The sequence below is a fragment of the Oryctolagus cuniculus genome, chromosome 1 (genome assembly GCF_964237555.1).
Source record: "Oryctolagus cuniculus chromosome 1, mOryCun1.1, whole genome shotgun sequence".
Taxonomy (NCBI): domain Eukaryota; kingdom Metazoa; phylum Chordata; class Mammalia; order Lagomorpha; family Leporidae; genus Oryctolagus; species Oryctolagus cuniculus.
The window spans coordinates 197,644,905-197,666,037 of NC_091432.1; the positions used below are offsets into that span (position 1 = coordinate 197,644,905).

Sequence of the window (21,133 nt, forward strand, 5' to 3'; positions counted from 1 at the left end):
GGGTGAGTGGTGCCAAACGCTGCCGGGTTACCTAGGCAACGGTTACCCGTCCCCATTCCACCCCGGTTTCCAGCTCCGTTCTCAAGAGGACTTTTGCCTTTCTTATAGTTCCAAGGTAGTAAAAAAAGTTTCCCCATCCCATCCTCTGTGGTTGCACGTGGAAGTACACCCGCTATTCCAGGATAGGCCCATTCTCATACATAGTTCAGTCAGAAGCTCCCTGAAATACTATAGACTTTTTTTTTATTTATTTATTTGAAAGTCAGAGTTACACAGAGAGAAGGAGAGACAGAGACAGAGAGAGAGAGGTCTTCCATCCGCTGGTTCACTCCCCAGTTGGTCCCAACTGAGCTGCGCCAATCTGAAGCCAGGAGCCTCCTGGGGTCTCCCATGCCGGTGCAGGGGTCCAAGGACTGGGCCATCTTCTACTGCTTTCCCAGGCCATAGCAGAGAGCTGGATCAGAGGTGGAGCAGCCGGGTCGAACCAGCGCCCGTATGGGATGCCGGCACTGCAGGTGGCGACTTTACCTGTTACACCACAGCGCTGGCCCCACTATAAACTTTTTGAAAATATTATTTATTTATTTTATTTGAAAGAGCAAGAGAGAGCGAGATATTTTTCATCTTCTGGTTCACTCCCCAAATGCTCACAACAGCAGAGCTGGAGCCAGGAACTCCATCTGGGTCTCCCACATGGGTGGCAGGGACTGAAGCACTTGAGCTGTCATCTGCCCCCACCAGGTGCATTAGGCGGGAGCTGAACCGGAAGCAGAGGTGGGGCTCCATCTCAGGTGTTCTGATATGGATGCAGGCCTCCAGACTGGGGGGCTTAACCTACTGTGCCACCTGCCCATGTGAAGCCCTTTAAGATCTGAGCGATTAAATAATGTGCCCAAGGCCACCCAGCACTATAGTGAAAGAACTGGGATTTGAACTCAAGCAGTGTGATTCAAGAGATGGAGCTCTTATGTTTTGTGCCTTTTTTTCTTTTTCTTTTTTCTTTTTTTTTTTTTTTTTTTGACAGGCAGAGTGGACAGTGAGAGAGAGAGACAGAGAGAAAGGTCTTCCTTTGCCGTTGGTTCACCCTCCAATGGCCGCCGCGGCCAGCGCGCTGCGGCCGGCGCACCGCGCTGATCCGATGGCAGGAGCCAGGAGCCAGGTGCTTTTCCTGGTCTCCCATGGGGTGCAGGGCCCAAGCACCTGGGCCATCCTCCACTGCACTCCCTGGCCACAGCAGAGGGCTGGCCTGGAAGAGGGGCAACCGGGACAGAATCCGGCGCCCCGACCGGGACTAGAACCCGGTGTGCCGGCGCCGCTAGGCGGAGGATTAGCCTAGTGAGCCGCGGCGCCGGCCTGTTTTGTGCCTTTCCCTACGCGAGTCCCTTGGCCTCATGCTGCCCATGTACCTCATTCCTCCCCACCTCCCAGACCCAAACAAAAAGAGGCACTAGAGAGGGAAGGACCACGGCTTTATTTTCCAGATATGATCCTGGGATGTTTCCTTCATAACATCCCAACACAATTGGTCACCTGGTTCCTGAAGAGTAGCAGGGCTGAGTCAAAGTGGGTGGAATCTTAGAGATGACACTGATACAGGGGGCACATAAGGAGATGATGGGGGTACTGGGGCAAGAATTCTTTGGTAGATGCTGCCGGAAGTGGCCAGGGAGGAAGTGCCCTCCTTCTGTAATGAGGTAGATAGAACATCAAAAGAAAACTCTTTGGCGTGGAGGTGGGGTATGGTCACCTCCTAGAGCTGGGTCCTAGATCAGGCGTCTGGAAAGAACTAAAATGGGGGAGGGGGTGCCTCTTCCCCTTTCAGCACTGGGGCTGGGACTCCGAGTTCTGAGGAGGAGTTCTCAGGGCAAGGAGCTGGAGGGAGGCCCTGTAGAGGATGGGGGTGCAGGACTGGCTGGGCCCTGGGGAGCTGGCACAGACTGGTGGCGGGCAAAGAGGACACCTGGCAAAGGGATGAGGAAATGGTAGAGGGCAAACACAAGCAGGAGGAAGTGGGGCACAGAAACAGAAAAGGGGAGAAAAGTAAGTGCCCTGATTGCTAGAACCCCACACATATACCCCTGCCACAGACCAACGAGAACAAGCCCCTTGGCACAAGACTCCTGTGCTGACGTAGATACCTTCAGACAGCTAAACAAGAAACATTTACACTGATACACAGGTCCATGACAAGGCAGACATCCCATGGTACCCATGCCAGAGCGGTCATGCCTTGGAACCCATGCCATATAGATACCGCTTTAACCCATGCCATGTAGCAATCCCGTGAACCCCTCATTATCCATGCACGTTCAAAGATCCCTGGACTTCATGCTAGTAAGGAAAGTCTAAAATCCCCATGCCAATCTCAATACTCCATGCTAGTGTAGACAGCTCTGTAGTACCCATACCAGTGTAGACCACCCCGTTGATCTCTAGAGCCATGTTGATACTGCTGATGCCACTGCCTGCCAGACTGAGAGGCCCATCCAGCCGCTCTTCTGTCCAGGAAGGGACAGGAAAGTCAGACTTAGAAATCCTCCCTCTCTGTGGAAAGCCCCCACTCCGCTTCAGCCCCACAGCTAATCCCAGTTGTCAGACAGGGACTTGTCTGCCCCGTCTCCAACAACCATCAGGTGCTGCCTCCCTTAGTGTACAGGTCCAAAGCCCCTCACCAACAAGCCCCTCCTCACCCCTCAGGGGAACCTTGCCACGCGGCAGGAAACTGGGGGGCGCTCCAGGCCGAGGTGGGTCTGCAGGCCCCATCAGCACAGCCCTCTTCTCTGGGGGCTCCTCTGGTGCCAACTTCTCCTGTGCAGGTCCCAAGGCCAGGCCAACGGGAAGTGCCAGATGAGGGGTTGGAATTCCGCTGTCCTCTGGAAGCACAGGTCATTCAGCTCCCCTGACCCAATCCACCTGTGTTTCTTCCCTCAGGCTCAGGACCAAGAGATGCCACCCAAGCTCACACACCTAGTTCAACCTCTCTTCCCATCCAGAGCCTCGGCCTGGTGGCTCTGAAGCTGGAGAACTCTACATCTAGGTTAGCCTCAGAATTTGGGGGAGTTTCTTGTTCCTGGTTGCTACGTGATACAGGTTGTGGGAGGCACAAAAGACATAGAAATAGAAGCCCTGGGCCGACAGGTGTGGAATGCAGCAGCGATTGTGAGGGGCCTTTTCCTGAGCTTAGCTCACACCACAGTTAACCCATTCCAGAGAGCTCTCAAGCATTTACTCCTCTCCAACCTCAGGACTCCCATGCCTTAGCGACTCCCAAGCCTTACAGCGCCATCAGACCTTACTGCTCCCATATCTAAAAGCCTCTCAAATCTGAGTCCCTCTTTGATGTTTCCTATATCTCAGTGCTTGGATAGAACTCAGAGACCCCCAAACCCCTGCCCCATCACCCTTCGCACCTTTCTTAATGGGACTGGGGCTCAGTTGGGCGCACGCGTGCACTGGCAGGCTGGAGGTGGAACCCTGGAGAGGGGCGGGGCCGGATGGGGGCACCGGCACAGCAGGGCCAGCCCCCAGGACAGAGCCAGGAGTGCTCCGAGGGGGCGGCCCCGCAAAGCTGAAGAGCTGGGTGGTGGGATAGGCCTGGCGACGGCCCTCGCGCCGGTTGCTGTCTATGGCGGCCTGGAGCTCTCCGGGGGAGCTGAGCGCCCGCGTCTCGCATTCATATGGGTACAGATATTTCATGTACCTAGGAGGGGAGGGGAGGTGAGCCAGGGTGGGATGGGTGGGAGGCTGGGCCCAACCGATCAAGTTCTATGCCCTGACACAACCCTGGCCCTCCGCATCCCGCCCCCCTCCACTCCCAGCATGCCCCTTCCCTTCCACTTGCATCCCTGGCCTCACTGGGTGCGCAGAGTGAAGGCGGCCGAGGTGATGGTGGTGGGCAGACTGAGGCCACGGGTGACCTCCCGCCACACCTTTCGGTTGATGACTTCCACCAGTCCGCCCTTGGCCGTCACCAGGCGAAACAGTGCATAGAGGTCCAGCACCTGCTTGGCCATGATGGGCACGCGATTCACTGGTGTCCCTGGTGGGGAGTGGACAGAGAGTCAGGCCACCAAGATGAGACCCTGTCTAGAGACATCTCCAGCGACCAAAGGAGTTGGATGCCTGCCTGAGCCCTGGGTACAGGGCAGGGCCTCCAGGGACCAAGGCAGTCAAAAGGGATGGTGGGGTGACATTACAGGTAGAGCCCACCGAGCCTCCCAAGGGGCCTCTGTAGTATCAGGAAGTACTGGGAGCTGACCAGGGATCAGCAAACTTCTGTATAGGGCTCGATGGTAAATATTTTAGGGTTTACAGGCCAAATGATCTGTCACAACTCTTCAGTTCTGCAATTGTAGCCTAAAAGCAGCCATGGAGCATAAAGGGATGGGTGCCACAGTGTTCCAATAAAACTTTATTGGAACTCTCTGAAATTCTAATTTCACATGTCTGAAAATGTGTTTCATCTTTTAATTCCCCTCCTCAACTATTTAAAAATGTAGAGGTCGTTCTTATCTCCCAGGCGTCTGGATTTGGCCCCGCCTTAGTTTGCTGACCCCTGGGGTAGAGAGTAGGAAGGACTTCTGGAGAGTGCTGAACAGCTGGACTCCCCTAAGCAGCAGACCCTGGATGGCTGCCCGAGGCTGGGGATGGCGGCAGGAGAAAAATCAGCCCCTGCCTGGGCCCGCAGCGCGCCAGCCCGAGCCGCCCGCGCCGCCCCCGCCGGCCAGTCCTGACAAAGGGGCCTGTCTGCGCTGAGCGATGGGACCCAGTTAATTCCTTACCGATCCCGTCCCCTTCCGCCGCCGCCTTTGGACCCGAACAATTAGCTGCGGCCTGATTAATGGGGGGAAATTATCGGCCCCGCGGGACCCCCTCCCCCCGCAGCGGGAGTGGAGGGAGGCAGGCATGGAAGGGAAGCAGAGCTGGGGGTGTGGGCAGTGCTGGGATCTACCCAGACTCCTCCACCCCTGTCAGTGGAAGGGGAGGCCTGGAGGGAAAGGCAGAGAGGGGACACTGGCACCAGGATGACTGCGCCTCCTGGGGAGCAAGAGGACAATGGGCCCCACTGAGCATCCCGGGAAGGAGGAGACCAGGAAGAGATGCTGGGTCTGGGGTGGGGGGTGGAATACTTGGGCCAGCACTAAGGGGGCGGGGGGGGGGGGTCAGTGCAGCTAGTTAATTAGCAGCTTATCAGGCTGCGCTCTGAGTGAGTTAATTAGCTTTGTAGAGAGAGATAATGAGTCAGTGTTCAGTCCCATGAATCTGGGGAGAAGCTGAAGTGATGGACTGCCGCCCACCCCTCCTAGACCCTTCTTGCATTCTCTTCCAGCTCTGAAATTCCTGGAAAGGAATGCCTCCCCCCCTTTCCCCAGCCTACCCCTTGGGAAGTCCCTCCTTCAGTCTAATCCCCACCCTTCCTGCTGTAGAGCCCATAGGAAGTCCCCTACCTAAAGCAAGGGGAAACTGAGGAGAGACAAGGCTGGAGGAGGAGCCTACAATAAGAAAACCAAGACGTTCCCAGCCCTCCAGTCCCAGAAGCCTCCCACCCCAGACCAACTCCCAACCAGTTCCCCCTCCCAGCCTCCTAATTGATCCCACACACATTAACCTGCCAGTGGGCTGGCCACTAATTAATCCCAGGGCAGAAGAGGGGGGGCAGGGTCAGAGGTTAAAGACGCTATTGAGGGCCCAGAGGACAGGTGCTACCAAGCTCAGACCTGTGCCAGGAGGACCCAACCCGGGAACTAAAGCTGGGGTACCACTTCCTGAGATCTGGAGTATGGGGGTGACGCCAGGGTCTTCCCCACATCGCCTCACTCACCTCTCTTCTGCATGAAGGTAAACAGGTCGTCCAGGAACTCCTTCCTCTTGGGGTCCGCATCGAGCTCATACAGCTGGGGAGGGACAGCAGTCATTCTCCAGCTCCCCCGAGAGCCCGGTTCAGGTTGCACCCTGAACAAGAGTCTCCGGCTGGAGGGTATGTGGGCTCTGAACATGGACTCCCTGGCATTAGGCTGTCTCCCCTGGGGTCACAGAGGGGTGCCTTTTTCTGATGTATATAAGAGACCCACACTGGCTAGGCACTGGGCAGCTCAAAGCACCCATCTGGGGAACAGGCAAAGATAAGAAGAGAAAGAAGCTGGGGAGGCTCAGCCTGCTCTTGAGAACTCAGTTTAACCTCCCCCTCCCCCCAGAATGGGGGAAATATTCAGAGCCCCAGGGAGGAAGCCAACTGGGGCTCTGCTCTGCACGGAGATGGGCTATACCCCGGGCACTCATTCACCCTCACTCGTTCATGCAAGGGCGTCATGCTGTCCACATCCCTGTGTTCCAGGGCTTGGGGTGGGTGAGGGGCAGAGGTGTCTCTAGCCCATCCCTTGGGCACGGTAGATGTTCAGAACTTACGGCACTGGGCCCAACTTCTGGTCTAACCTCCTCTGGAGGCAGTTACCCTGCTGAGCATAGAGGCCGCCACAGAGGCACTGGCTCTGTGCTACACCGGACCTGCAGGTTGTCGTCCCCCCCACTTCTAGTCACCCGGAGCTTCACCTCCAGTGTCACCTCCCAAATAGCACCCAAAAGGAACAATCCTCAAGAAATGGAGTCGTTGACTAGGACAGTTCCTATAGGTGACACTCCATCTCCCAGTAAGAAGTGTCAGAGTCGAAAACACCACGAGCCACACCCCAGAACAACTGAGCCCTGTTCCAGATGGAGACCTGCAAAGCCACGCATGTTCTCTAGGTAATAAGCCCCAGACACACCAGGAGAAACGCTGTCAGAGCTGCATCTCCAGAGGCACAGAGCCCGGAGTAACACTGTCTTACATGAATGCCATGGGGTACCAGACAGACTGATGCTTCTGGAAAACACCCAAGATCAACACCCTGCAAGTAACACCACCTGGAGTCACAGCCCAATGTAACACCTCCATATGACAGCCTAGATTAGTGTCCTTAGTATAAGACGCAAAGGGTTCCGCAATTAAGGCCCTATGAATAAGGGACTGTCGCTCCCAGCCGCACAGGGACCCGTTAGTCATGGTGGGGCTGCAGCACCCTTCACAGGCTGGCCTCACCCATGGAATTTGGGCCAGGAGAAAGTTTGGATGGGAGGAGCGATGTGACAGGAGAGAGGAGTGTACCAGCCTGCCAAGGGAGTGGCGACCTCTAGAGGTCTCACTGGGATCCCCAGCTCCAGATCCCCCTCCCTCAAGGGCCCCCGCGCCCCTCTCTCCTTCCCTCCCGGCCCCACAAATGGCCTCTAGTCTGTCAGTCTCCATGCTTCTGGGCGTCAGCTGCCTCTCTCCCTCTCTCCATGCCACTATTTGTCCTCCAGTCTCCCCACTATCTGGCCGCGGGTCTCTGTTTCTCCATCTCTCTCCGTCCGGCAGAGGGTGGTAAGGGTGGGTGGACTGCCAGTCGCTTAGCTCTGCTTATTTCCTGAGGGCAGGGGGACGAGCTCACATTGAGGGGTCCTACCTGCTTGAACTGTTCCTCATAGGTCCACTCATGGGGATGGGGTCCAGGAGGCTGGCTGCAAGGTGAGCTGGGGTCCTGGGTCCCTGGATGGGTCTCCTCAGCTGTCTCCTCCTCTGCCCCAGCTTCCTCTCCCTCTTCATCGTCTTCGGCCTCCTCTTCCTCAGCCCCAACCTCCCCCAAGGCCCCATCAGGAGCCTGCAGGGTCCGGGGGCCAGGCAGGGGAGGCCGTGGTGGCAGTGGCAGGCGTGGAGGGGCCAGTGGCCCCACCCCCTGGGCCAGTCGAGCTGCCTGCTGCCTCTGCAGGGCCTCCATGACAGCTTCCAGGCGCAGTCCCCCTGTCTGAGGGGGTCCTGGTACCAGACGGGGCCCCAAGGAGAGGGCCGCCTGTAGGGGAGGGAATTGGGGGTGCTGGCCGCTGCTGCATCCACAACCCCCAACACAAGCAGAGGGGGTCACGGAAGCAGGGAAGTGCAGAGGGTCATCAGAAAAGAGACAGAAAGATAGCTTTTCCAGAGATGGGCAGAGACAGAGAGGTAGAAAGAAGAGGAAAGAGGAGGCCAGATCCCAGTCAGTCAGAACCCGCCCTTGATGGAGGACAGAGAGAGACTGAGCAGATCAGAGAGGGTGACAGGAACCAAGAGACAGAGAGAGATGACTGAGGGGTGGGGGGTGGGGGAGAGAGAGAGAGAGATGTATGCTAGGACAAGGACAGATCGGAGATAGAGATGGAGATGAGGCAAAGCGACAAGGAGAGACAGGTGGAGAGAGACAGAGACTGAGAGGAACCAAGATGGAGAGAGACAGCAGTATCAGGTAGATGCAAGGGTGGAGACACGGAGAAGGGGAAAATGAGGCTGATAAAGATCCTGGGTAGAGAGATGGGGGGGGGGGCAACAGATCAAAACCTAAGTGATGGGCAGTTCGGAGAGAGACAGAGGCCAAGAGAGACAGACACGGGTTGAGAGAGAGGGACAGTCGCAGCAGGAGCAGAGACAGAGAGCTCAGAAGGAGGGCTAGACAGTAGAGGGAAACGGACAGACAAGGGCAGGGAAAATCAGACGGAGGGACAGGGCAGAGAAGCCGAGGTCAAGAATCAGGGAGGCGCGAGAATAGCGGGCGACAGAGACAGCCTGGGACGGGGACGGCACCGGACGGGCAGGAGCGGCGGGGTCGCGCCGCCCGGCTCTCTCGCTCCCGGTACCCTGCAGCAGCACTCACCTGCCTGGCGCGGCCCGCTGCCCCCGGCGTCTCCACGGCGCTCCTCTTCGCCCGCCTCCCGGGCAGCCGCTGCCTTGGCTCGATTCCCTGAGCGGGGTCCCCGCCGTGCGCTCCAGCCGCCTTGCGCTCCTCTGGCCGCCGTGCGCTCACTCGCCGCTCTGCCGGCTGCGGCCGCGGGGGCGGGACCCGAGACGGCAGGACGGGCGGGGCACGGCGGGAGAGGCCCCTGCGGGCTCCGCGGCTCTCAGGCCCCCAACAGGTGTTTCCCACCTTCTGTTCTGCCCGATCCGGGGGCGGGGCGCTGGAGAGCTAAAGGGAACCGCGCGAACGAAGAGTGAGAAGTCCTTGCCGCCGGACTCCGGACCAGGGCACCGCACAGCATCCCAAGCCGTGCCCCTTACACTCACATTCAGTATTGGGTATTCTCACACAAGCAGCGGCGGTCACACACCAGCACACCTGTCACGAGAGACATCCCCAGTGTCACAGACTCAGCAGGCTGTGCCCACGAGGGGAATCCATGCAGGGCGTGGGCTAAGTGTGAAGAACTGAAGCTTCCCCTGCCCGGCCCACGGGCTGCGCATGGCCATGGGCTCACATCCACGAACTCACACCTCAGAGGTCTCCGAGTTGACTGCTCACCCACCGCAGGCCGGGCACGGTGTGCAGATGCACAGGGTTTCGACCTCTGGCTATCTCATTAGGGACATTTTCAAACATATACACAGGGAGTATGGCTAGTTCAGGCATAGGAGACCTCTGATACTCATCTCCACTTGTTTCAACAATGGTTTGCATTTTGCCCAGCTTCACACACCTTCCCCACTTCCCGGATGCCCAAGTCTGTGTTTCCAAATCCCCTCAGCCATTTGCTATTACCCCCCCCCCCCCGCAACCATCCTCCAGATGTTCCGTATTTGGGGCACTTGAATGACAAGCTACAGCTTCTACTCTGAGCCGCCTGGGTGTTGCTCCTCTCAGGTCCCTTCTTCCTTCCCCAGTTTCTTTCTGTACCCAAGAGGGCCTTCTACCAAAGCCACAAGACCTACCCTAAGGGGATGCTGAGGGGGTGAGGGAATAGCAGGTGTCTGTAGGGAGTCATACCTGGCATGGGTACTTAAAATGGTGCTGGGGATGCCCACATATTATGTCAGAGAGTGCCAGTGTTCAAGTCCTGGCTCCATTGCTTGAATTTATTTCAAAGCCAGAGTTAGAGAGGGGGGGGAGCGAGAGCAAGAGAGAATGAGTGAAAGAGAGATAAATCTTTAATTCACTGGTTCACTCCCCAGATAGCCACGACGGCTGGGGCTGGGCCAGGCCAAAGCCAACAGTCTGGAACTCCATCTGGGTTTCCCATGTGGATGCAGGGGCCCAAGCACTTGGGACTATCTTCTACTGCTTTCCCAGGCACATTAGCAGGGAGCTAGATTGGAGGTGGAGTACCCAGGCCTTGAACTGGTGCTCATGTGGCACACCAGTGTCACAGACAGGGCTTAATTCACTGTGCCACGATGCCAGCTCCTCTGCCTTTCAAGTAGATAGAAAAAAAAAACATAAAAAAGAATCACTAAGGACACACACCTACCGCCCCCCCAAAACACCAAATGTTTATTTTCTCATAATGCTGCACATCCAAAACTCAAGAGTGGCATAGCTGGGTGGTTCTGATTCATTGTCTCTTGTGAGTTGCAGTAAAAGAGTCAGCAGGACCACAGTGGTCTGTGAGCTCCTCACATGGCTACTGGCAAGAAGCTGCTGCTCCCCACACAGGTCTCCCCACCGGGCGTCTCCACAGGACTGCCTGTGAGCTTCCCAACAGGGCAGGCGATCTGAGGAAGAGGGACTTATGAGGCAATGCTTAACAAAAAAAAAAAAAAAAAGATTTATTTATTTATTTGGGAGGTAGAGTTACAGACAGAGAGAGGGATAGACACAGAGAGAGGTCTTCCATCTGCTGGTTCACTCCCCAAATGGCCACATTGGCCAGAGCTGGGCCTATCTGAACCCAGGAGCCGGGAGCTTCTTTCAGGTCTCCCACGCAGGTGCTAGGGCCCAAGCACTTGGGCCATCCTTTGCTGCTTTCCCTAGCACATTAGCAGGGAGCTGGTTTGGAAGTGGAGAAGCTGGGACTCAAGTCAGTGCCCAATGGGATGCTGGCACTGCAGGTGGCGGCTTAACCCATTACACCACAGCACCAGCCCCTAAGGCAATTTTAAGATTTAATTAGGGGCCTGCGCTGTGGCATAGTGGATAAAGCTGCCACCTGCAGTGCTGGCATCCCATATGGGCACCTGTTTGAGTCCTTGCTGCTCCACTTCTGATCCAGCTCTCAGATATGGCCTGAGAAAGCAGTAGAAGATGGCCCAAGTCCTTGGGCCCGCACACCCACATGGGAGACCCAGAAGAAGCTCCTGGCTCCTGGCTGTGGATCAGCACAGCTCTGGCCATTGAAGCCAATTGGGGAGTGAATCAGTGGATAGAAGACCTCTCTGTCTCTGTCTGTCTGTCTATCTATCTATCTATCTATCTCTGCCTTTCCTTTTGTGTAACTCTGACTTTCAAATAAATAATGAATAAAAATATTTAATTTATTTGAGAGGTAGAGTTACAGAGATACAGAGAGACAGAGACAGAGATAAAGGTCTTCCATCTGCTGGTTCACTCCCTAAATGGCTACAGCAGCTGGGGCTGGGCCAGGCCAAAGTCAAAAGTCAATAACTTCTTCTGGGTCTCCCACATAGGTGCAGGCATCCAAGCACTTGGAACATCCTCTGTTGCTTTTCCAGGTGCATTAGCAGGGAATAGAATGGGAAGTGGAGCAGGTAGGACTTGAACCAGCATCCATATGGGATGCTGGTGACAGCTTAACCTGCCATGCCACAATGCCAGCCCTGAGGCAATGCTTTTTTTTTTTTTTTTAGTATTACTTTTATTAGGTCTATGAAATTATACCCTGGTCCTTTTTTTCTTTTTAAAGCTTTATTTATTTATTTGAAAGGCAGAGTTACAGAGGGAGAGAGAGAGAGGTCTTCCATCTGCTGGTTCACTCCACAAATGGCTGCAAGAGCTAGAACTGGGCAAATGTGAAGCCAAGGCACCAGGAGCCAGGAGCTTCCACTGGGTCTCCCACACAGGTGCAGAGGCCCAAGGATTTAGGCCATCTTTTGCTGCTTTCCCAGGCTGTTGCAGAGAGCTGGATGGGAAGTGGAGCAGCTGGGACTAGAACTGGCACCCATATGAGATGGTGGCACTGCAGGTGGTGGCTTTAGCCACTACACCACAGTGCTGGCTCCAAGGCAATACTTTTTATGGTCTGGTCCTAGAAGTCACCAACTGTCACTTCTGCCACATACTGTTTGTTAAAGTATGTAACTAGGCCTGGCTCGCACTCAAGGGGAAGAAAATTAAGGTTCACTTCTTAAAGGGAGGAGTATTGAAAAAAAGTTTTGGCTGGCGCCGTGGCTCAATAGGCTAATCCTCCGCCTGCGGCACCAGCACACTGGGTTCTAGTCCTGGTCGGGGCACCGGATCCTGTCCCGGTTGCCCCTCTTCCAGGCCAGCTCTCTGCTATGGCCCAGGAGTGCAGTGGAGGATGGCCCAAGTCCTTGGGCCCTGTACCTGAATGGGAGACCAGGAGAAACACCTGGCTCCTGGCTTCGGATCAGCATGATGCGCCAGCCATAGTGCGCCGGCCTTGGCGGCCACTGGGGAGGGTGAACCAACAGACAAGGAAGACCTTTCTCTCTGTCTCTCTCTCTCACTGTCCACTTTGCCTGTCAAAGAAAAAAAGTTTTTTAAAATATTTATTTAAGGGGCTGTGGTGTGGAGAGTTGGGCCTCCACTTGCAGTGCTGGCATCCCATGTGGGCACTGGTTTGAGTCCCAGCAGCTCCACTTCCGATTCACCTCCCTGCTGTTACACCTGGGAGGGCAGTGGAGGATGGCCCAATTCCTCAGGCCCCTGCAGCCATGTGGGAGACCTGGAAGCGGCTCCAGGCTCCTGGCTTCTGCCTCCTGGCTTCAGACTAGCCCAGCCCTGGCCATTGTGGCTGTTTGGGGAATGAGCCAGTGGTTGGAAGACCTCCCCCCGCCCCCTCTTAGAGTTACAGAGAGAGAAGAAGACAGAGAGAGATCTCCCCTCTGCTGGTTCACTCCCCACCTGGCCACAATGGCCAGTGCTGGGCCAGGCCAGGAGCTTCATCCTGGCCCCCCATGTGGGCATCAGGGGCCCAAACAGTTAGATCATCTTCTGCTTTTTCCAGTCTATTAGCAGGGAGCTGGATTGGAAGTGTAGCTGCCGGGACTTGAATTGGCACCTATATAGGATGCTGGCATTGCAGGTGTGGCTTTACCCACTGTGCCACAGTGCCCACCCCAGGAGTATCAAAAATTGTGTGGAGGTATTTTAAAACCAACACAGCAGGGATGCTATTACTTGTGTTAAGGGAAGGACTCACTCAGCGGGAACTGAAGGGAGCGGAGAGGAAGAGAGCTGTGTAGATACCTAGAGAAGAGCATTACAGTCAAGAGAATAGCAGGTGCAAATATCCTGGGATAGAAGTTTGGTTGATGGGGAAGAAAAGCAAGGAGATCCCTGGGTTGGAGTAGGGTGATGAGCAGTCAGATGTTTGGAGCAGCCTTGGAGTGTGTCCTTAGAAGGAGTTTAAGGACAGAATGAGATGGAAAATGGAAATGTCTCAGCAGAGAGTGAAAGGCCAGGCTGCTGCATGCAAATCCCTCCCTACAGGATGCAAATGTGAGCTTAGTTGCAGCAGTGCGGGCAACAGATGGTGGCAGTAGCGGTGGCATGAAGAGATTTAATTCTGGATGTTCTGAAGATCAAAGTGACAGAATTTGTTGCCAGAAGGGATATGGGATGTGCAAGAATGAGAGGTGTACAAGAGGATGCAAGGTCTCTGGCCTGGGCGGCTGGGTGAGTGGAGGTGCCCTTAATGAAACAATGAAGACTGTTGGGAGTGGGGTGGAAGGGAGAGAGAGAGGGAGAGAGAGGGAGGGAGGTAGGGAGGAGGGGTACCTTCCATCTGCTGGCTCATTCCCTAAATGACTGCTATAGCCAAGTCTGGCCCAGGCCGAAGCCAGGGGTCAGGGACTTCATCCTGGTCTCTCACATGGGTGGCAGGGACTGAAACACCTGGACCATCTTCCACTGCCTTTCAAGGACATTATCAGGGAGCTACATTAGATGCAGAGTAATGGGGACTTGAACATGCATTTGGGTATGGGATGCTGATGTCACAAGAAGCTGCTTAATCCACTGAGCCACAAAGCTGACCCAGAGTGCCAGTTTGAGTCTCAGCTGCTCTGCTTCTGATCCATCCAGCTCCCTGCTAATGTTACTGGGAGGCAAGAGAAGATGATCCAAGTGCTTGGGCCCCTGCCAGCCATGTGGAGAACTGGATGGGATTCCTGGCTCCTGGCTTCAGCCTGGCCCAGCCCTGGCTGTTGAAGGCATTTGGAGAGTGAACCAGCAGATGGAAGATTTCTCTCTGTCCTTCCCACTCTCTCGGTCACTCTGCCTCAAAGAATATCAATATTAAGAAAAGATAGGTAGGGCCAGTGTTGTGCAACAGTGGGCTAAACCTCTGTCTGCAACACTTGCGTCTCATATGAGTGCTGGTTCAAGTCTCAACTGCTCCACTTCTGATCCAGCTCCCTGCTAATGTGTCTGGGAAAACACTGGAGGATGGCCCACATATTTGGGTCCATGCCACCCACATGGGAGATCCAGATGGAATTCTAAAGGTTGCTGGCTTTGGCCTAGCCCAGCTCCGGTCATTTGGGGAGTGAACCCTGAAAGTGAGATCACTCTCTCTCTCTCTGCCTATTCCCCTCATTCTGTAACTCTGCCTTTCAAAATAAATGGATAGGCTGGCGCCAAGGCTCACTAGGCTAATCCTCCGCCTGCAGCGCTGGCACCCCGGGTTCTAGTCCCAGTTGGGGCGCCAGATTCTGTCCCGGTTGCTCCTCTTCCGGTCCAGCTCTGCTGTGGCCTGGGAGTGCAGTAGAGGATGGCTTAAGTGCTTGGGCCCTGCACCCGCATGGGGGACCAGGAGGAGGCACCTGGCTCCTGGCTTTGGATCGGGCAGTGCGCCAGCTGTGGTGGCCATGTGGGGGGGGGGTGAACCAATGGAAAAGGAAGACCTTTCTCTCTGTCTCTCTCTCACTGTCTAACTCTGCCTGTCAAAAAAATAAAATAAAAGGGCAAAATAATTGGATAAATTATATAAGTGGTATTTAAAGAAATAACTGAGATCACCTAAGAAAGGGTGTAAACAGAGGTTTGAGAACTAAGTTCTGGGAATTCAGAGGAAGGAAGAGTAGTGCCTCAGAAGCCTGAGGTGTTTTAAGGGTGATTACAGGATGGGCGTTTGGCCTGGTGGTTAAGCTGCGTGCATCCCACATCGCACTGCCTGGATTTGATCCCCAGCTCTGCCCCTGCTCGTGCAGACCCTGGGAGGCAGCAGGGGATGAGTTCCTGACTCTAGGCTTCTGATCAGCCTGACCCCCGCTGTGGTAGCTGGGGAGTGAATCAGCAGATGGGAACTCTGTCTCTGTCTTGCAAAACAAAAACAAAACAAAAAATTAAGAAGTGATTTCCTGTTTCAAATCAAAGTTGAGAACTATCAAATGCACGCTGGACTTAGCAACAGGTGGAATCCGGGAACTAGTCCCCTGTGGAAGAGGGGCAGTGGTGGTGGTGGGGGAATCCCTGACAGATCAGCACTCTGAGAGCAGAGGCAGAGTCAGGTTCAGGATGGGAGAGCGCTTCCCAGGAGGCGGGGCTTAAAACCTGGGAGCACAGAGAGGCCCATATCCCTAGCCAGGGCCTGTCATGGCCAACACTGTGGTGGTGGTGGTGGGACTGAGATGACCAATTTTCTTGGGCTTCACATTCGTTCACTTACATGTACAGTATTTTTCATTCGTGTTTATTTGATAAGTTTTAAAAATACACAATTCTTATAATGGTGTTTCTTCCATTTGCAGTATTCTGGAAACTCTAAGAAGCAGAAGCAGAGCCAACATTGTGACATAGCAGGTAAGGCCACCACCTGTGACAGCAGCATCCCATATGTCCCCCATATGAGACAGTTCCTGTCTCAGCTGCTTCACTTCTGATACAGCTCCCTGCTAATGGCCCAGGAAAGCAGTGGAGGATGGCCTAAGTATTTGGGCCATGCCACCCACATGGGAGACCCAGAAGAAGCTCCTGGCTCTTGGCTCCAGCCTGGCTCAGCCCAAGCAGCTGTGGGTGCTGGGGAATGAACCAGCAAATGGAAGATATGTCTCTGTGTGTGTGTGTGTATATATATATATATGTGTGTGTGTGTATATATATATATATATATATCTGTAACTCTGTCAAATAAATCTTTATAAAAACAAAATGAAGTGGAGGTGGCTTGTGCCTTTTTCAATCACCAAGGAGAGTTACGATGAGGATGAGGCAAGCCTGATACCTCAGGCCAAAAAGTTAAGATGGCAAGAGCAGGATCCTTGGGGACGAACGCGCCTCGGCCCTTCCTGTCTCGCCCTAGTCCTGGCCCTACATGCCTCACACTCTGCCAGGTGGAGAGCCTGTTTTCCACCCCAGGAGTTCCCACAGAAGTGGCAGGTCCTGGAGAAGGCAGAATGTAGCATGGAAGGCTACTCTGGTGGTGGGCAACAACTCACTGCGGGAACCCAGAAAAAAGCAGAGCAGGCCCTCTTTCAGCTCTGCGGTGGGCATACACTGCCACCCTGTGGCCAGCCAGGGCCATCTCCGGCCGGCTTCTCAGGACCTTCGAGAATGCCACTGGCAGAGGCAAGGCTAAAACACACCCCACCTCACCCAGTCCTGATTTTCTCCAACTGTGGCATTCCACCTCTGTTGGAGGGGATGCTGGTCTCAGGCCTCAACCCCAGAAACGGATCTCTGGGAGGGAGCACGGGAATCCGTAGGCTGCACATTACATTACCTAAGGGTGATTCTTAGGCACGCTCAGGTACCTAGTCCCTACGATAGTCCAAAACCGCAGTCTCAGAGTGGTGCGGTAAGGGAGAGGCCATCTGGAGGGCCCCAGGAGTTAGCGGCTTTTCCTGCTGTTCAGACACACAGAGAATTGGAACTCTTTGACATCTTTATTAACAGAGACAGACAGATGAATAGGGAACACAGCAGGGGCAGTGTCTGGAAAGTGATGGCCATGTGTACGCATGTGCAGAAAAAGGCCTTCTCTTGGCCAGGGGTGGCCCCTAGGACCCAGGCTCACCTCTCCAGGTCCCCTCCTCAGGGGTGGGCCCACAAGAGAGGAGTGGGGGTCTTCTGGGATGGAGGGCATTCTCCACCTTCCTCTGTTTCCCCAGCTGACCTGTTTGTTGAGGGGTGGGGGCACTTGCATAGCAGGGAATCGAATGCGGATAAGGCATATGGTGAGAGGACAGGAAATGAGGGGAAGGGCATCATCGCTGCGGTGAAGGGGCCTCCAAAGGGCAGCTCCTCTTCCCCCCCACGGCCCCAAGCTGCTGCTGGGCTGAGGAGTCAGACTGAGGCAGGGTGCAATCCCCACCCCGTCCTTAACCCCAGAGCCCGGACTGGGGACGGCACGCTCTGGAAAGGCCTGAGTTCATGAGCCAAGCTTGTGACAGGTGCATCTGAACGTGACTAGCCCACTTGGTATATGTGGGGCTCCCTCTCTGAATGGGTGTGAGTGCATGAGCCTGCAGTGTGCACAGGACTTGGTATCTCTGTATATGTCCCACTTGTTCCCACACGTCCGTGTTTGGATATGTAAGCACGTATGTCCCTATCCGTACAGCAGGGACTCAGCACCTGCGTGCTGTAAGCATGTCCCTATCTGCACGTGGGCTCCAGGAAGTGGATGTGTGCGGGCCTGCCCGCTCCTGTCCATCCACAGGTCTTCTTTCTGGCATGGCTGGTCAAGCGTCCTGGCCGAAGAGGTAGGTGGTAAGTTCGAGCCGGAGGCACCGGGCGTAGGAGCGAAGAGTATAGAAGAGGGTGAAGAAGTCCTGAGTGCTGAAGACAGTATCAGCCAGTGCGAATGCCAGGGTGGATGGGATGACACCGCGGCCGTACTCCACCATCCACGTGTTTGGCCCCCACTCCACAGCCGTTGCTTCGCCAGGCCCATGCACCACCGTCTCCCCTGGGGGACAATGAATACCCATGTGAGGAGCCCAGTCCTTCCACTGCTGCAGTTTCCCTGGCCCATGGACCAGTGAGGAATCAGGAATGGAGAGAGAGCTTCAAGAAAGGGAAAAGCTCTACCTCGCTGGCCGGGTGTCCCATGAGAGGGGTCAGGGGCCCAGATGGCCATTCCTAAATGTTCTTCTGTGGCATCTCCAAGGGGATGCCACCTCACCTGGCCACAGGCCTTTCTATGCAAGTCGTTGAAGTCTGCAATCCCTGGGCTGGTGCTGTGGCAGAGCGGGTAACGCTGCTGCCTGCAGGCTGGCATCCCATGTGGGCACCAGTTCGAGTCCCGGCTGCTCCACTTCCGATCCAGCTCTCTGCTATGGCCTGGGAAGGCAGTAGAAGATGGCCCAAGTGCTTGGGCCCCTGCACAGGTGAGAGCAGGGTAGGAGACCCAGAAGAAGCTTCTAGCTCCTGGCTTCAGATCAGTCCAGCTCTGGCCTTTGTGGCCAACTGAGGAGTGAACCACTGGATGGAAGACCTCTCCCTCTCACTCTCTGCCTCTCTGTAACTATGCCTTTCAAATAAATAAATATTTTTAAAATAAGTTAATTATTTTTTTTAAAGAAGTCTGCAATCCCAAGCCTCATTCAATTCAAGTAGAAAGTTAGCTAAACTTGGGCTGGACTTGTTAGAGAGGGAGCGCGCGGTTACAGGACTTGTGAGGCTTTCCGAGCTGTTCAGTCACAATACTGGCCATGCTCATCCTCCACCTCAAACCTGCTTGGAAATCCAAAGCTCTACTTTTAATATAAGTTGTTTCACTATTTAAAAAAGAAATGGAGAGGAAGATGATTGTCTTGTCTTTTAGGTATGAGAGAGAGCTTTTCTAATTACCCAGCTGTCTCCCCAACATTTGTTGGGGTATTGGCTGGATAAAACAGTGTTCAGGGCCGGCACTGTGGCATGGCGGGTAAAACTGCCGCCTGCAGTGCTGGCATCCCATATGGGCACCGGTTTGAGTACTGGCTGCTTCACTTCCAATCCAGCTCTCTGCTATGGCCTGGGAAAGCAGTGGAGGGCAGCCCAGGTGCTTGGGCCCCTGCACCCACGTGGGAGACCGGGAGGAGGCTCCTGGCTCCTGGCTGTGGATCAGCGCAGACCTGGCTGTTGTGGCCAGTTGGGGAGTGAACCAGCAGATGGAAGACTCTCTCTCTGCCTCTCCTTCTCTCTGTGTGTAACTCTTTCAAATAAAATAAATAAATCTTTTTTTAAAAAGTGTCCAGATAGACAAAAATAAATCAGACTTATTAACAGGAAGTTGTTATGTTTTGCTTCCTGTTAACAGAGGAAAGCAACAGGGTCTCTCAGCTCTGGCCAACCAACCACCTGTGGCTTTGTGGGGCAGTGGTCCTCAAAGCACCCCCTCTTCAACGCCATTGCTCGCTCTCCCAGCTGTGGGCGCTTTCAGTGTGAGGGCACTCACCTTCCCTACTCACCTGGGTAGAAGACTTCGCTTTTTGTGGTGCCCTCTCTCCATTGGTGGAAGGTGCCAGAGATGATGGTGTCGGAGATCTCAGCCCAGTAGCGCCCTGAGTGACAGACAGATGGACACCAACCATCAGGGCATCCGCACCATCACATACATGGCTCAGCCCAAGATCAGAAAGGAGTACACTGGCCCTTGCGCAGCCCCAGCCTCCCAGTCCGGCCCACCGCTAACACTGACCCGAGTGGCCGCGGGAGCCCAGGGCGGTGCCGAAGAGCAGCACGTACTCGGACAGCGAGGCGTGCAGAAGGCACATGGCGCCCATCCAGCCGCCCGCGTTCACGAACACCCACTGCAGCTCCTCGTCGGGCAGCACGTGTCCTGGGTGCAGCCGCCGCAGTTCGACAATCAGCCGAGAAAATGCCAGCTCGTGGTCCAGCCCTGGCGGAAACAGAGGAGCGGCGGCGGTATCAGGGCCAGCTCGGGTCCCAGGTTTGGGGACAGCGTCCTTGGAATCCCTGGCTCCGATCCTGGGCCGGCTGCCCGCTCCCGCCCTGTGCCCGCTTACCCGCGTACTGCCGCGCCAGCTGCGCGATCTCTTCACGCTGGAAGACGAAGTTCTGCGTACCCAGCCAGAGCCAGAGGATCTGGGTCAGCACCGCCACGACAACCAGAAGCAGCGCAGCCCACGCCCACCGCCGGCCCACGGCCCACTGCATCCCGGCGGCGGCCTGGCACAGCGCAGCGCGGCACGGAACCTGGGCCTCAGATTGGGACACTCACAGCTCCGAGCCCGCCGCCGGCAGCTCACGGCTCGCTCCCCCCGCCACCACCGTGGTACGGCTCGCCCTGGCCAATCCTAAGGGCCGCGGCAACCCAGCCCCGCCCCTTCGGTTGAACCATTTCCGCGTGGGGTGCGCGGAGCAGGGGGGCGGCGCCTCGCACTTGCACTGAGGGGGCGGGGCCGCGACGCTCAGCCGCGGGCGGTGGGGTCCTCCCGCAGGGTCCGACCCAGGGCCGCTGGACTTCGGGGGAAGGGTGGGTGGCGGTGAGACCCGCAATGGACTGGCCCGCCTGGGCTCAGGGGCGGGCGAAGCAGGCGAGCCCGGAAGTGGGGCCTTCTGAGACCAGGTTGTTAAGGTCGGCCTTGGCTCGTGCTTGGGCGGGAAGGAGCTGCCTCCTGGGACCGAGGTTATTAAGGCCCGCCTGGGCTCGCCCAGGAGCTGCAAAGGGGCAGTTCAGTCGGGGAGTGCCTCAGTCCAGAGGCAGTGACGTCTGAACAGTGTTTTGTTTTCTTTTCCACTTGAAAGGCAGAGAGAGATGGAGGAGGGAGAGAGAGCAAACGCCCCCCTGTCCATTGGTTCACTCCCCAAATGCTCATAACAGCCACACCCAGGATCTCTGTGGGGGTCTCCCCACGTGGGTGGCAGGTACCCAAGCACTTGAAGCCATTCTCCACTGCTTCCCAGGGTGCTCATTAGCAGGAAGCAGGAATCTGGAGCGAGGGACTCCAGTAAGGGATGGAGGCGCTGCAGGCGGCCTTTGCCAAAGGCCTGTCCCTGGCAGCGTTTTTAAGAGAGCCGACGAGGGCGTGCCAGCCCAAGGTGACCTACTCCAGCAGCAAAGGCCTGAAGGGCAGAGGTGGAATGCGGTCTGTTTTGAAGCAGAGCAGGGGAACCAGGAGAGAGGATTTTGCACAGATTGGCACCGGGCTGCCCGGGGGAGCCAGTGGAGAGCCAGGGATACTATGACTGTGGTCCCGATAAGAGAGGCGCTCTCAGAGCTGGAGCAC

At 55.7% G+C, this 21,133-nt stretch overlaps 2 protein-coding genes and 1 long non-coding RNA gene across 4 annotated transcripts; 1 reads left to right on the plus strand and 2 right to left on the minus strand.

The window, feature by feature from the left end:
* Positions 1–16: 16 nt before the first annotated feature.
* Positions 17–16,084, plus strand: LOC127490722 (uncharacterized). Its single transcript, XR_007919088.2, has 4 exons — positions 17–115; positions 2,932–3,037; positions 15,707–15,758; positions 15,844–16,084. It is a non-coding gene; the product is annotated as an uncharacterized lncRNA (long non-coding RNA).
* ARID3C (AT-rich interaction domain 3C) lies at positions 1,457–9,155 on the minus strand. Its single transcript, XM_002708017.5, has 7 exons — positions 7,482–9,155; positions 5,822–5,894; positions 3,856–4,039; positions 3,411–3,700; positions 2,691–2,873; positions 2,409–2,498; positions 1,457–1,960 (listed from the first exon to the last, which is right to left on the minus strand). The coding sequence occupies exons 1-7, from the start codon at positions 7,791–7,793 to the stop codon at positions 1,860–1,862; spliced, it is 1,233 nt and encodes a 410-aa protein (XP_002708063.2). The 5' UTR covers positions 7,794–9,155; the 3' UTR covers positions 1,457–1,859.
* A 737-nt stretch (positions 16,085–16,821) lies between the features above and the next one.
* Positions 16,822–20,220, minus strand: SIGMAR1 (sigma non-opioid intracellular receptor 1). Of its 2 annotated transcripts, none has more exons than XM_002708016.5 (4): positions 19,910–20,220; positions 19,582–19,782; positions 19,352–19,444; positions 16,822–17,865 (listed from the first exon to the last, which is right to left on the minus strand). In XM_002708016.5, the coding sequence occupies exons 1-4, from the start codon at positions 20,058–20,060 to the stop codon at positions 17,639–17,641; spliced, it is 672 nt and encodes a 223-aa protein (XP_002708062.1). In that variant the 5' UTR covers positions 20,061–20,220; the 3' UTR covers positions 16,822–17,638. The 2 variants fall into 2 exon arrangements, with proteins under 2 accessions (XP_002708062.1, XP_008270949.2); XM_008272727.4 differs by having other exon boundaries at positions 16,822–17,735; positions 19,910–20,206.
* Positions 20,221–21,133: the final 913 nt, after the last annotated feature.

Excerpts from the sequence above, each read along its gene's own strand:
- ARID3C (XM_002708017.5), bottom strand. The coding sequence starts at position 7,793 with ATGGAGGCCCTGCAGAGGCAGCAGGCAGCTCGACTGGCCCAGGGGGTG. Across the intron at positions 5,895-7,481 it reads ATGAGGAACAGTTCAAGCAG|CTGTATGAGCTCGATGCGGA; the intron begins GTAGGACCCCTC and ends GTCCCTCCCCAG. Across the intron at positions 2,874-3,410 it reads CCCCAGTCCCATTAAGAAAG|AGGACAGCGGAATTCCAACC; the intron begins GTGCGAAGGGTG and ends CTGTGCTTCCAG.
- SIGMAR1 (XM_008272727.4), bottom strand. The coding sequence starts at position 20,060 with ATGCAGTGGGCCGTGGGCCGGCGGTGGGCGTGGGCTGCGCTGCTTCTG. Across the intron at positions 19,445-19,581 it reads GGGCTCCCGCGGCCACTCGG|GGCGCTACTGGGCTGAGATC; the intron begins GTCAGTGTTAGC and ends TCTGTCACTCAG. Across the intron at positions 17,736-19,351 it reads AAGCGAAGTCTTCTACCCAG|CACTCAGGACTTCTTCACCC; the intron begins GTGAGTAGGGAA and ends TACTGTCTTCAG.